This window comes from Pieris rapae, chromosome Z, assembly GCF_905147795.1.
Source record: "Pieris rapae chromosome Z, ilPieRapa1.1, whole genome shotgun sequence".
Lineage (NCBI taxonomy): Eukaryota > Metazoa > Arthropoda > Insecta > Lepidoptera > Pieridae > Pieris > Pieris rapae.
Genome location: NC_059534.1, coordinates 7,702,493 through 7,717,391, shown reverse-complemented (window position 1 = coordinate 7,717,391; position 14,899 = coordinate 7,702,493). Strand labels below are relative to the sequence as shown.

Genomic DNA, 14,899 nt, shown 5'->3' with positions numbered 1-14,899 from the left:
ATTACACATATATAAACATTGATATCTTAACTTTGAACGGTTAACTCTTACAGACATATTATTTTATTTTACTTTTTAAATAATTTGATCGATAAGCAAAAGCTGTGTCAATAGTTGACAAAATATTTTTTTTATAAAAAGCAGGCATAAAAATATATCAGTCTTTAAATTACAAATAACGAATTACTTTAAATCTATTTTAACAAAAAAATAAGAGAAAGAGAAAATGAGATCAGATAAATGCTAATTGTTACTCCTAAGATTATATTGTTGACATAAAATATATTCACTTATTTCATAATAATATATTTCAAATTACGCAAACTTAATAGTTATATAATTATTCTCTCCTTTATCCAAACTAGTAGATTCTAAACCGCAATCTCTGATATATCTCTATACCTTTCGTATATAATCATAAAATATTAATGTAAATAGATAAATTTTGTTCTTTAATATTATATTTGATCGCATTAAATTGATTCAAACCACATATGATACACGTTCCTAATTATTGTTCCCAACCTTATCATTGAAAAAGGCAATATTTAATTTCCTTACATAAATTTTGCTCTAATGACTTAAGGTAATAAAATATATTTATTTAAACTCATTAATAGTTTCTTATTAAGAATTTATAATTATTTACTGTGGACATATTTTTACAGAATGAATGAAAGATTTTTTACATCCGGCGCGAATCAAAATCTCTAGTTACCCTTATATTATCACAGCACATTACCCCAATACATTTCCCAAAGCCTTCTTTGAAGTTAGGGCCTAGCACCAGTAAGACAAATTATGACAAGTTAAAGAAATATTAAAGCAACTCATTCAATTCATTGTGGTTCGAGTAAATCTCTATTTATAAATATACTTTATTGTTATTGATGATATTATTTGCATTTATTCTGAAAGCTAAAGTGAAGACTATTAGAGAAATTTTAATTTCCACAAAAAACTGGTTTGAAATGAATCAAAGCGACTCAAAATAGTGTAGGGCTTAATACGATCAATACTTAATCTAAACATCCATATATTTTTTTTTACTTTTTTTAAGCGATAATTCATATATAAGTTTAAATATAATTTCATTTGACGTAGCCTAGCCTTTTTATCGTATAATCGTTGGGAATCTGTTTACAAATGTTGAGTTTCACGAATGAGGGATGCCGCTCTTGCTCGACCTGCGAGACGTATTTGAGCACTTCGAGCTATGAACATGTTAGGTTGTAGAAGGCGTACTCTGGTACAGTATTCCCTTCGGTGGCGAGGCGCTAGTGGACCTGATAGGTTATTCTTGCAACAGCAGTAGTTAAATAGATGAGAAAAAGCACGTCTAAAGCTCCGATCCAGGATAGAATACAAGGAGGTTGCGAGGACAGCACGTCCATGACCGAACCAAATGCTATTGTAATATTGATCATTACTTGCTGAGCCCAAGTTAAACGAAATAATCAAATATGGGATCCAGGCAAAGAAGAACGTGGCGTACGTTGTAAGATTCAGTGCAGCGATTGATTTGTCCTGGCCGTATTCAAAAGAGCGCCGGTAGCTTGGTTGTGAAGCAGCCCGTCGACGAACGCTGAGATATGCCGCACACAGGCAATAGATAGTAAAAAAGCATGGTACTAGGTGAAGCATAACAACAGAAATTGCTCTATAATAGATATTTCCGTAATGTAATCTTTCGCAATAGTCATAATCGAGATTCAAATAGACACCAACAGAACCCAACGAAAAGCTCAGTACGAATGCTGCTATGGTGGTGATAGCAACGTTGCAACGGTTCACCATTCTGTAGACTTTTTTGGAGCAACACACTCGCAAATACTCTTCAATAGCAGTAAACTGTAACCAAGGAAATGGTTCAGTATTGAGGAAAACTGAATAGTAGCTTTCAGTCAAAATACTTACCATAAAGAACAGAGAGTAGCAGTAAACTGCAGACATTCCGAGACATTGTATGACATTGCAAACTCGCACGTTATCCCAGTCTCCCGACAGAAGTACCACCGATGCCACAGGCAGAATTACAGCGGTTATTAGCATGTCAGTCAATCCAATACACGCTAGATAAACCAAACCTACAACAATACAATTATTATAACATATTGTACTGCTTATTCGTATAAAAGATCAACAGTTAGCATATTATATCATTTCAATTATCATTACAGCAGTAAATGAAAACACAATAATCTTAACAAACAGGGCGAGATTAAATTATTAATTAATATTTTATACTAATTGGACGCGTTCGATATGAAGACAAGTTACGGTTGAATAATTTTAACTTGTAATTTAGTAGATATAACGAATACAATTTATGAGACCTAACTAGATTGTAGCAATCACTTATATTCGATTTTATATTAATCGCCCGCTAATTAACTACTTTTATAGAATTGATAAACCTAAACTTACATGCTTACAATTCTGAAAAGACAAACCATGGGCATCATTTGCTTCTCTGCACACCTTTTAAGCAAGTACATATTAGATACTTAATTCAATAGCATGTATTTGACCATTGAATTTGCAATTAATAAGACTGTTTACACTTTTGTAGCATTAACATTGGAATTTAACGCATACCTCGAATAGCGCTTGTTGCAAAGTCAACTCCTCTGATGTTTAGAGTGATTGACATGCATTAATTAAGGAATGTACATGGCAAAATCAATGTGTTAAAACTGATAATATGCAATACTGCCATAGCATATCTGTCTCCGTCAGTCTGGTCTTTTATTAATAACTCGCCGAGTGAAAATTTATTGATTAGAGGCTATATTTTATGAGTTAAGTATGAGGTATTTACAGTTCATGGTATATTAAAATAAAGATACAGGGCTACATAATAATTTCAAACAGTATTTTATTTTTATCAAATGTGAGTAAATGACTCAATAATAATAAACGGCAGCCTAAGCATAATTATGTCCATGGTTCTCACCTAGCCAACGCACTTCGTATGCGGGTGGTGAGATAACATCAGAAAAGCCTACAATAGCAAGACATTAGTTACCCTATATAAAAAGGCTAAAATGCATACCAGCTCGACGAAGCGGGCGCTCCACGAAGAACGATGCCACGAAGAATCCATTGAGAGTGGTTCCTAATGTAGCCATTGTGACCATGATAACGAGTCGCCACACTTTAGGCCACTCATCATTGAACGTCACAGGTGAAAACGTGTAGTTATTTGTATTTGGATCGGTAATGTTGTTTCTATTAACTCCATACATTGAAGTGGCAAAAGCTGTGGACAAAATATTAAAATAAAGAAATGGCCCTTTAATTAAAAAATAAAATAAAAATAATAATTTAAATTTACTACTTATTTTAATTTTAAATTTACAATTAATTTTAAATTTTATTTTAAATTAACTATTATTTTCGTTTTACTTTAAATTTAATCATTAAAAATTTTAAGAATTTTTTTAACACTTCGATACGTTTCTTCTACTTCTTACATTAATCTTAAGTAAGTAAATATACTTACTTAACATTAATGTAAGAAAAGCCTGATCCCATTTTTCTAGTAATAACTAGAAAAATGGGATCAGGCTTTTATGCTTTTGAAATAAACCAATAACACATTTGCTCTCGACTTATTCTAAAATCCACTTCAAATTTTCGCGTAACAAAAAAGTTTTACAGATATTATTAAATACACAATATTTCTACAATTCGTAAAATAATTTCAAAAATAAATTTTAAATATTTTTATTAAAATCTACAATACGTGAAATAATTTCAATAATAAATATAAAACACATATTTTTTATTAAAATCTACAACACGTTAAATAATTTCAATAATAAATTAAATTTTTTTTTTATTTAAAGCTACAACACGTAAAATTATTTCAATAATAAATTTTAAAAACATATTTTTTTATTAGAATCTACAGTAGGTACGTAAAATAATTTCAATAATAAATTTTAAAAACATATTTTTAATAAAAATATTAATACGTACTAAATTGAAAAATTTAGTACGTATTAATGAATGAATGAAAAAATGAATTTCAATAATAAATTTAAAAAATATATTTTAATTAAATCTACAACACGTAAAATAATTTCAATAATAAATTTTAAAAACATATTTTTTATTAAAATCTACAATACGTAAAATAATTTCAATAATAAATTTAAAAAACATATTTTTTCTAAATATTAATATAAAATTTCATTAATACTTACTAAATTGAAAAATTTTATATTTGTGAAAAAGTTTTTAAATACAACCGAAAATCTAAACTGAAATTTACTATCGATTCACATTAAGAAAGCTAAGTATGAAAAAAGTTACTACTCACATAAAATTAGGAATATTTCCAGGACCAATTGTTTCGGGAAAGAAAACATTTCAAGAGATCTTACCCCAACGAATGCGTTTTTCGAAATGGCGGGAGAAGCAGGCAGCTAGTGCATCCATCACGTCGGATTGTGTATAAACACACCCTTTCAAGGTCATGAATTTCAGGGGCGGGAACATTGAGAACAAGCTATATAGTCGCTACATCCCTGTTACTCTTACTATATGGATTATTTATTACTCTTTCTAATTACTTACCTTCAATATTCATCCATTTTGTTTATGATAATATTTGTGCCACCTATGTACATGTAAAGGTAAAGGGCAAATATTGATTATTGCGATCATGTTTGCATTTAATATATATTTTATTTTATACAGGCGACTTTTTCTAATATGTGAGTGCTTCTTACGTCTTTAAAAAAAGAAATCTATTGGATTTGTCAATGCACCGAACGAAACAAAACACGTAGTGATAAGATATAGAAATCACGGTCGATTAGCTTGGCTGATTTCGTTTTTATGAATATAGGGGTTAATCTATTATTTTCTTTAAAATTTTAAGGTTGCATTGCACTTATAACAATAAAGTGCAAACGCACTTGCAAAACGCAATGCCGATTATAAGTGATCGGCATACCTAGTCGAATTGGTTTTTGACACGATGAGTTATTCCGTTCATGGAGAGGAAAAACCCATTGGTCCAAAGCCAAAGTTCGAACAGCGTTGCGAGTCCCGCAGCGGGCTAGGCTAAAACCTAGTCTTGTCACAAAGCTTATTAAATTTTAATATAATAATATTTATAATTCACCGTGACCACGCTCGCTGTATAGCACGCAAAACGTCGGATAAATTTAAAATTATTTTAAATAATTATAAGTTTACATACATAGCTTCAATCAGGTAAAAAAGTGTTTTCTTTAAGCTTATTAAAATCATAATTTAGTAACTGCAAAATTTTCTTATGTATAAAATTCTCGTGTCGTGGTGTTTGTGGTTAAACTTCTCCGAAACGGCTTTCCCGATTCTCATGAAATTTTGTGTGCATATTGGGTAGGTCTGAGAATCGGACAACATCTATTTTCCATTACTTTTAGACAAATTTTTTCGTTTTCATTTTTTCACGATACACGATACAAAAATACATGCAACCCTAAAATTTCACCCCTCTACGATCAACCCTTATTTTTTATTTGTTAATTAAAAATTTCAATTTTTTTGCAAGAATTTATTTTTATTTTGATTCATATGACCCTGAATTTTTCATTCCTCTACGACCAACCCCTATTTTTATTTGTTTTGTATTATGTGATGACAATAAAAAAATTCATATCTCTCTCAATTTTCACTCTTATACGGTAAACGCCTATTATTACATCCCGATTTTATTTTTTTTAATCTATCCACAGACACGCAATAAGGTTGCAAGATGGCAATCAAATATTATAATTGTAGTAGAATTAAAAATATGTTTCCTAGAAATAACATACATGGCAAAACAACGTTTGCCGGGTCAGCTAGTATATTTATATATTGATTATAGTCACTGTGACAATCTAAATATTACATAACCGAATACACAATTTATTTAAAATTTAATTTATATGGGAATTTGATATTGTTTTAACGTAATGTAGGCTCTGTTAATATCGTTAATCATTCAAAACTATAGTAAAATGTTTATTATATTTAAAACATGTATGTACGCATTTAACTTTGGATAAAATTCATTTTAATTAAGTAGAGTGTTAAACAGAACCTAAGTTGTAGCTTTATTTGTTAGACAGTTCTGTAACATCTTTGAACAATAGTTTGATGTAAGTTGTAATCAACGACTGAAGACTTCGTTTCAGCGTTATCTACTCCTAGATTTACAAAACATATGTATACATACTACATACTTTAAGCTTTATGAAAATAAAGTATTTAAGTTTTTTTATTTGTAAGTCTTATTAACTTATTTCATTGGTTCAGTAATGTTAACCAGATCCAGGTCTAGGCTTAAAATCACAGTGCCATATGTATAAAACATAGTTTATGTGAGTACAGGGGTGTTGGAATGCATGTATAAAGCCCATTTATGCGTGCCTGATCTTGCGATATGCCGCGTCGAAAGCTTTTGTTTCATTAGGACATTAGAGTTAGGGAGTTATAGAGGGTAGTTCAATGTGTATGCCTGTACCTGTGCGCCCACTGTTAACAGGGATTATAAACCACAGTGACAGACCGGTCGGCGAAATCTAAACAGAATATTTTAATGCGTAGGATCAATGATGCTCTATATGTATAAGATATGTAAGAGGTTTTCTGTGATTATAACACAGGCTAAATGACCCAGCTAATCAAATAATATTAGATATAACATAGCTTTAAGGTTAAATAAGTATATTGTTTATATAAAAATAGCTCAGATATACTTAAGTATGAGACAGGTCTGAAGTGAACGAGTCAAAATTTATGAGAATACACATTTTGCTCTTTTATCATATTACTAGGGTTACAAGTGAGTTTTAACCTCCAAACCCAATAACTTGTCTCAATCCTTTTTGGACCATCTAAGATAGATATCTTAATCCAAATATTGAGAAAACTGTGCCAATAACCCATCGACGGATTGTAATAACCATCTGTCGATACAAGCTATCCATGATACGTCGGATTGGTGTATGTGGATAAACCTTTGTATGAAAATGACAGTTCAACTGTGCCCATATCCTTTTTAACTTATATTTTAATTCACACTAGTGTTTAAAATAATTAAAAAGCTATTTGATATGTTTTAAACATAGACATGTATGTTTTATTCTTATTTGTACGGTTTTATTTACTTTATTTGATTTATATTGATTATCAAATATGTGTGTAAAAAGCTAAGATATTGCATTCTATCCGTCGCCAAAAATAGATTGTCTCCGTAGGGTTTGGTTATTGGGATGCAAATAGGAGATCGATCGACTGACACGGTCTGACCTCAGATTGTTTTCAGCCTGAGATTGGGGATTAATTATTGGGTTCGGGCGTAAATGTCATTATATTGGACATGCGTACACGCATACAGTGACAAGGTTTCATTCTCAGCTAAGATTTTGTTGACAAGTCATACGCTGTGGGGTTCTTACTATGCGTAAGAACAGTGATTTCATCCAAAATATATTTAATTTGAAACATAGTCTTGGGTGCCACTTTTCATATACTACTTAACTAAAAATAAAACGAAATACACTGCTTATTTCTTTTGTTTTTACTCTTTAAATTTCAAAGCACCTTTTATTAATCATCAGGGAGGGTACTACATTCTTTGCGATGTCTATAGTTATTAATAATCATATTACCTAAAATATATATCACACAACCATAAAATATGTTATTTGTTATTTTTTGTCGTACATGCATTATTAACAACCTACAATTTATATTAAAAAATCTACAACGTAAACAAAATAAAATCATACGGCTAACTTCGAGGACCCCATATTTAGAACCCCATCTTTTAGAACCTATTACAATGTTGTTATTATATTCCGCGGGGTCGATTGTCTATCGTTGTTTTTTCACCTAATCAGTACTAGAGGGCGCTTTTTTAAAAATAACTAAATTTTTAAATGCTTATACAAACGTGCAATGGTGAATAGAAATTAAACATAATTGAGAATAAACAAGAGGAACAAGAGAAAATGTTAAAAATTGGTTAGAATGATAACACAGAGAAATATAATTTTATTTGCATACAGGATAAACCCCTCAGGGGCGTCCAATTTTCAAATGCACCTCTTTATAACTTGCAAACTATAATATTTGGTAATTGGTTTGCTTTAGATATACATACATAATATATTTTGAAAACTTTTCGATATAAATCTCTATTGCCGCTCACGTGTCACGCACGGAAAGCTTTGCGTTATTCAAGACGTTATCAGTCAGGGTACTTCTGCTTATACGACTAAATATATTTATTGCTAATAGCCTCCAATGACTCCGTACCTTAATGCTCATTAAATCATTACTCTTACCTCGAACCTACGGTTGACGACAAATGTTTACACTCTTGTAGAGATTATGTCCACGTTAAAAATCCCCATAATCCATATTTTCAACGTCATTGTGACTTTGCACAATGTCTGCAATCAAATAGTCAGTCACTATAACTTTCCGGGTGGTCCCCACGTAACGTAACACTTATTAAAATTTCCATTATCTGTTGCCTTGACAGTCCGGGAATACTCCTATAACAAATTAAAACTATGGAAAATGCTCTTTGTGTATACATTAACAGTTAACACAAGAAAAATACACGTCGCGAAGCGAGCGTCGCAAGCGCAGAATATACATCTTAAACCTACTACCTACATCGAAAAAGTGAGAATTATCATTAACATAAATTTCCCTGAAAACAATCTGTGTTCGACAATGTACTCGAAATTATTGGTATAGTACCTACCGACAGCTTTGCGACGTAGGTTATTTTTGGGTTAAAGTTGTTAATTAGTATCGAAAAACAATTGCATCGTCGTCGACCTACCATACAAATTCACTACGCACAAAACTATATTTCAACCTTTAATTATCTACACCGAATCCGGCTTATCACTTTGGTACAACAAGACGACATGCTACTACTTTGGCTACCAATGAGAATTTCCTATCTATCAATAAAAATTAATAAAAGTTCTACATGACTTATAGCGGTCCTCGGAAGTTCACCTACAACTTGTCACATTTCTCTATTTAATCTCAATGTTATGAGAGAATATATTGGCATATGCAGTCGCTTAGCGATGACAAATGGAAATGCACTGGACATAAAAGTGTATCGCGAAATGAGGTAAAACCATCTTGCACTGGTTCTTGCAAAATGGTGATACGTAGTAATGAAGGTAGGTTGCAGATGCAGAGATAGTAGAGTGAAATGTTTGAGCATGTAAGACCTACCTTGCTACCTTGAGGTAGCGGAGAGATTAGTTGGGAAAAAGTATGGAGTTTGACTACTATGGACTAGTCACTACTTGATTACCGATACAATTCTTAGTAAACCGTATTCTTTATATAAATTATTCGGTTTTGTCAGTAATTTTTCTTAATTTTTTTACAATAATATCGTAATTATAATTTTTATTATTGATGCAACTTAATTTATATAGCATATGTTTACTGTAAATTTTAATGTAGGAGAATAATTGACAACAATAAATAGATTACAATAATCTATAAATATTATATAGTTAACTAAGGATTTTATCCGAAAACAAATATCTGATTAATTCGACTTTCAATAGACATGCTAATTGATACAACAAAAAAAGTGGCGTAGATCCTCGCCAAGACCAAAGAGTGAGTGGTAAGATAATTCTTATGTATGTGAGAAATCTCTATAATTTTCAAAGAATATAATATAGAGTATTTATGTGAAATATTTTTACAACGATCATATATACTTTGAAACGTCTGTTTATTTTGCCCTATTTCTTTATTAATTCAAGACAAAACTCACCTTAACAATTTTTATATTATATAAGAATAATTTCCTTGTAAAATTTGTATAAAACTGTAATTTTTTAGAAGTCCCTATAAACTTTTATATAAACGCAAGTTATTAATGAAGGCACCACAATTTAATTTGAAACTTTTATTTTATTAAATCACAACAAACTTGTTTGTGCGTTAAAATTAGATTAACTTCCTAATAACTTATTAACTGCAATTTTTTATTTTTTACACTTTTCGATTACACTTATGATTTGTACGAATATCATTTCAATTGAGTCACTTACACTTTCGTTGAATATTAAATCGTAATAGAAGAAGCTATGACAAAATACTTAAGTAAAACAATATACTAAGTTTTTAGAAAAGCGGTTTATTTGAAGGGCGTGGTGGGTGAGGGCATGGTATGGGTACGGAGCTGCGCCTTTGCTTTTGAAGACCTTCTGCGCAGCTTCTAAGACGATCTTCACTCTAACATTGGCGACACTCAGCCGGCCAAGTGACGTTATCGAAGCAATACTGACAAAAACGTATTGTACTCATATTGTACTGCATAATTATGCCTCATTAACAATTTAACTTAGGCCCTCCGTGAAGAAAGTGATTTTCAAAATCATTTTATAAAAAAAAGTACATATTTGTACAAACACATTTCTAACGTTAGTATTAAAAAAAATACAGTTTTATGATTGTGCTGCTTAAAATTTTATTTTCTTATTTCGTTTATAAATATAACTTAATAGTGAAGGTACTTCCTAAAGGATCACTTTAAGTAACTTGATATTACGTAAATATCTCAAGAGCTCTTCTTCCACGCAAGAAAAGTCTAGACCAAGGTACATAATGTACCTATACTACTATACTAACATGAGAATTAACCTTTTTATTGACCATTCCAGAAAAAAAAAATATCCCATAGTTCAGGATATAAAGTCGGATAAATTTTTAGATAGTGTTTTTGTTCCAAACTAGAGGTTTCCGATATCTAATAATGTAATTGGAATCGGCTTCCCCTACTACTATGAAATAAGAGTAAATAATAAATATGATACAAATTTATGAAAATATAACAATTATTTGCAAATAATTCCATTCCAAGTTTTAATGAACGCTTGCTAACAGCTTTTCTTAAAAAGTATACGGTGTAAGTACATTTGATATAATTTAAATAATAAATATTGTCGTTATAATAATATGTCATTGTCATTAAAACACATTTTATTTACTCTAAATTATATGACAAATTGTCAGCGTAGTCAAAGTAAATGTCAAACTTCACTAATTTGATTGTAGTAAAATATTATTGGATGAATAGTATTATATATAATAACTTTGATAATCATCTGGTACCTGTTAGTTCATTATTTAATGGTATATGTATTTTATAGTATGCTTATTAGGATAGACCATTAGGGTTGTCAGTCTGACAATTGACAACGGCACTTCATGTTGAAAGTTGAGGACTTATGTACTATGTCTATTTTTAAATTTTAATGTAATTTGAAGCAATATTACAATTTTTGTAGATGAATTCAATTGCGGATAATTAACCCAAAATAAATAAACATTACAATTTTTTCAAGAATAGTCTGATAAGAAACTATGATAATCCAAGTACAAAGTCTTATATATTAATTATTTTCATGATAATGCAAGTAATAATGCTTCAAAGTACACCTACGCTTATCCTAATAATAACTTAGCGGCGGGTGTAGATAGGTGAGACTCCCCTGAAAACTGCGAGGGTTGAGGGAGATGGTGAATATACGCACAAAAGCTTGATATTCAATTTACTGCAACCGTGATCCGGCACTGTGCAAAGTCTTGCATTCGTTGTGCATGTGTCGTTAGTGTATCCCAAATTGTAAATTGTAATAAATTCGATATTGAGTGAGTATTAATAATACTTTTAAATATTTATTAAATTTGTTTCATATTTGGGCTGATTTATTTTAATGTATTTTTATTTTAAGAACCAATATGGATGCCTGGAAAGTAGAATTACAAGCTTTTGCTGTAGATTTTTTAAATTGGGCCATAGTACTCACATGTTTATTTTTAAAAGTTCCACAAATCTTTCACTTAACCAACAAGAGACCAAGTGAAATTAAAGGCATAAGTCTTCAAGCTATTGCAATGGAAATTATTGGGTAAGTATTTATAAATAAGTTATAATCTTAATACTATTTATATAAATTTTTACTTCATAAAGCTAAAATTTATTAAGCTTAACTAAAGGATTTATTAGATTGTAACAGACTAATTTATTATAAAATACTTGTCCATAGATTTGGCACATATTTATGTTTCAAAGTTTTAGAGGCTGACGCTTTGTGTTCTATATAGAAACAATAATAATATATATTTTGTAGTCAACTTCTTGCCAAATAAAGATGATGGGAAATAGATACAATAAATTTGTATTCTTACTGGTAAGGCAAACATTTATAGTATTTTTTTTACAGATACTCTATAATGGCAATGTATAATTTTAAAAATAAGTACACATTAGCTACTTATCTGGAATATTTAGCACTACTGATTCAGGAGTATATAATGTTGTTTTATGTATTAAGAGCTAAAGGACACCTGGCTAACAAGTACACATCAATGAATGCTGTCTTATATATTGTATCCGTATCTGCATTCTTGCTTGAAATAATACCTAAGGAGACCCTTAATTATCTTGTTGTAAGTTTTAAAACTTTAATTTATAGTAGTCATATTTTTATTCATACTATTCATATTTCTTTATTATTCATAAAACTTTAAAAATTCATTAAAAAACACTGATTTTTATAATAAAGTGATTTTTTAACTTTTATATATCTACTTATTTTTAGCCAATATGTTTGCCTTTGAGTGGTGTTGCTAAGGTAACGTACATTCGAGGAATGATCAATGCATCTAATTCAGATGCTATATCAATGGAAACTTGGGCCATGTCTGCTTTAACTAATGCTGGTAAGTACATGTATTACTATTAGTTTCACTTAAACTTATGTATCTAGATTTAATTGTGTAAAATCTTATGATGTGGATTATATGTAACCTGTGTTAAGACATTTTAGGATAGGGAATTTTTATCTTGCTATGGTGATCACTTTCTTTTATCTTGTTATGAATTGTAACAAATGATACAGCTTTTTCACATCAATTACCTAAAAAAATTTGCGATGCGAATATTAATTATCAAGTTGTTAGTAATTTTGAAGAGCTTTTAATTCTGGACAAATTTCTGCATTCATCTTAACTTTCCTTATTTTAGTATAGGCAGTGGGTGTATCATGGGGGGAGTCATGTTTTCGCTGCAAATCTAATGTCATTGCCAACTAAACTACACAAGTGCTTGGTGTCAGCTGATTGCGATATTAATGATTTTTTAAAATTTCAAATAGTTTAAAAAATACATGTGACACAGTACAAATAAATTGTAGCATATAACAATAGGATATAAGTGATTTGGGCTATTATATTAGATACGACTACGTCAAGAGTCAGCCCCAAGAGCGATTCGCGATTGTAATTGACAACGGTCTATTTTTATAACATTCATTGTATGGTTAGTTGACATCTTAACAAAAGGTTTCTTTGAAAGTTTCAGTTTTCGTAACAGTATATTTCGGACATACAATGTCCATTATTTAAGCCCCGACTTGTTTAAGCTATGCAATATACTTAAAATAAGTATTTTCAATATTAGCTGGGCTAAATGACTATACATATCATGAGCACAACCCACATACACACACTCACAAGTAGGTACACACCCGAAGTAGGTAGTACTTAGTACAACCTATTGAATATTTTTTATTGATGTTTTTCTATGTATAGTGTATCTTTGAACCTTTCAGTATATATTATGTCTTCCATCTTTGGCTATACCTTTAATTTAATTTTTAAGTTACTTGTAGTAGTACGAAAGAAAGAAATAATTTCTGTAGGACAAATTATCGTTTTAAAAGCCTTGTGTTATTTATTTCTATTGAAATTAAATTTTAAGATTTTACATTCATCATGCTTACGCTCCGAAAAGTACTTTCATTATCGATTTTCATGCATCATTTAATCTGCATTGTATTGTTTTTTTTAGATAAAACAAAATGTTTTACTAGGATGGTATAATCATTAAATGAAAATAATTGCTTTTAGGTCGCTTTTTCACTGTTTTCATGGATTCCGCCGACAAACACCTGTTACTTAATTATTCGGTGTCGGTGATATTGAGTACTGCAGTTTTGGGAACAGCGGCCTATTATCAACTGCAGGCACAAACACCTATGATTTCAACCCGCCGCCGTGAGCCCTCTGTACGTCGTCACTACCACGTCGATTAAGGCAAAAATACAAGCGATCGGAATTGAATTGTAATGATATTAAGTCAACGGTCTATAATAATGCAATCGTCGTTTATGTATAGTAAATAAAATGATCTGTTTTCTTTTTTTACTGATATAGCGAAACGGACAATGTGTTGTTAAGAATAATTATTTTTTGTACTAGTTTCTGTTGGTAGTTGAAGTAAGCTCTATAATTTTTGGATAGCCTGCTTTTGTTTGGGTGTTTATTTGTAACTATTATTATAGTTTATTAATTATTGCTCATGTTACATAAAAGACATTTAAAGTACAACTGTATATCGAGTTAATTACTAAATTTATCGTATTTTTTAGATCCAAGACTAGTCAAAACTCGAATTTAATGTTGGTTGGTTTTCATGATTATTAAGTTCTGCGTATTAATATAATATGCAGTATTTATATAAATTGTATTATCTTTCTAGGGTTTATAACTATATAACTAGTCAAATAGGTAGTTTAATATAAAAAAAATATACGTTTCATGCATTTATTTACTATTCAATGGAATTGATTATGATTTTTTAAATGTAGTTTATGTGTATTGTCTTTTGCCATTTTCCTTAAGTGTGGCCTTATAGGCGCTATTAATTATTAATATAAGAAATTCTATAACTGTAGAACGAAAATTAAAAATATTCATCTATGTAAAACAGATTAATAGAAATATACCTATATTGGCACGCTTCAATCAATTCCTGTTTCATTTCAACCTTAAAATACACTTTATTTTT

General features: G+C 30.2%; 2 protein-coding genes across 2 annotated transcripts; one reads left to right on the top strand and one right to left on the bottom strand.

Annotated features, from left to right (window-relative positions):
- Positions 1-382: 382 nt before the first annotated feature.
- Positions 383-8,528, bottom strand: LOC111000514 (kappa-type opioid receptor-like). The gene is made up of 4 exons (XM_045634164.1): positions 8,337-8,528; positions 3,056-3,262; positions 1,918-2,087; positions 383-1,851 (listed from the first exon to the last, which is right to left on the bottom strand). Exons 2-4 carry the CDS (start codon positions 3,246-3,248, stop codon positions 1,141-1,143), a joined length of 1,074 nt encoding a protein of 357 aa, XP_045490120.1. The 5' UTR covers positions 3,249-3,262; positions 8,337-8,528; the 3' UTR covers positions 383-1,140.
- A 2,771-nt stretch (positions 8,529-11,299) lies between these two features.
- On the top strand, positions 11,300-14,817 carry LOC110999908 (solute carrier family 66 member 3). Its single transcript, XM_022269199.2, has 5 exons — positions 11,300-11,697; positions 11,781-11,957; positions 12,273-12,498; positions 12,651-12,771; positions 13,960-14,817. Exons 2-5 carry the CDS (start codon positions 11,788-11,790, stop codon positions 14,142-14,144), a joined length of 702 nt encoding a protein of 233 aa, XP_022124891.1. The 5' UTR covers positions 11,300-11,697; positions 11,781-11,787; the 3' UTR covers positions 14,145-14,817.
- Positions 14,818-14,899: the final 82 nt, after the last annotated feature.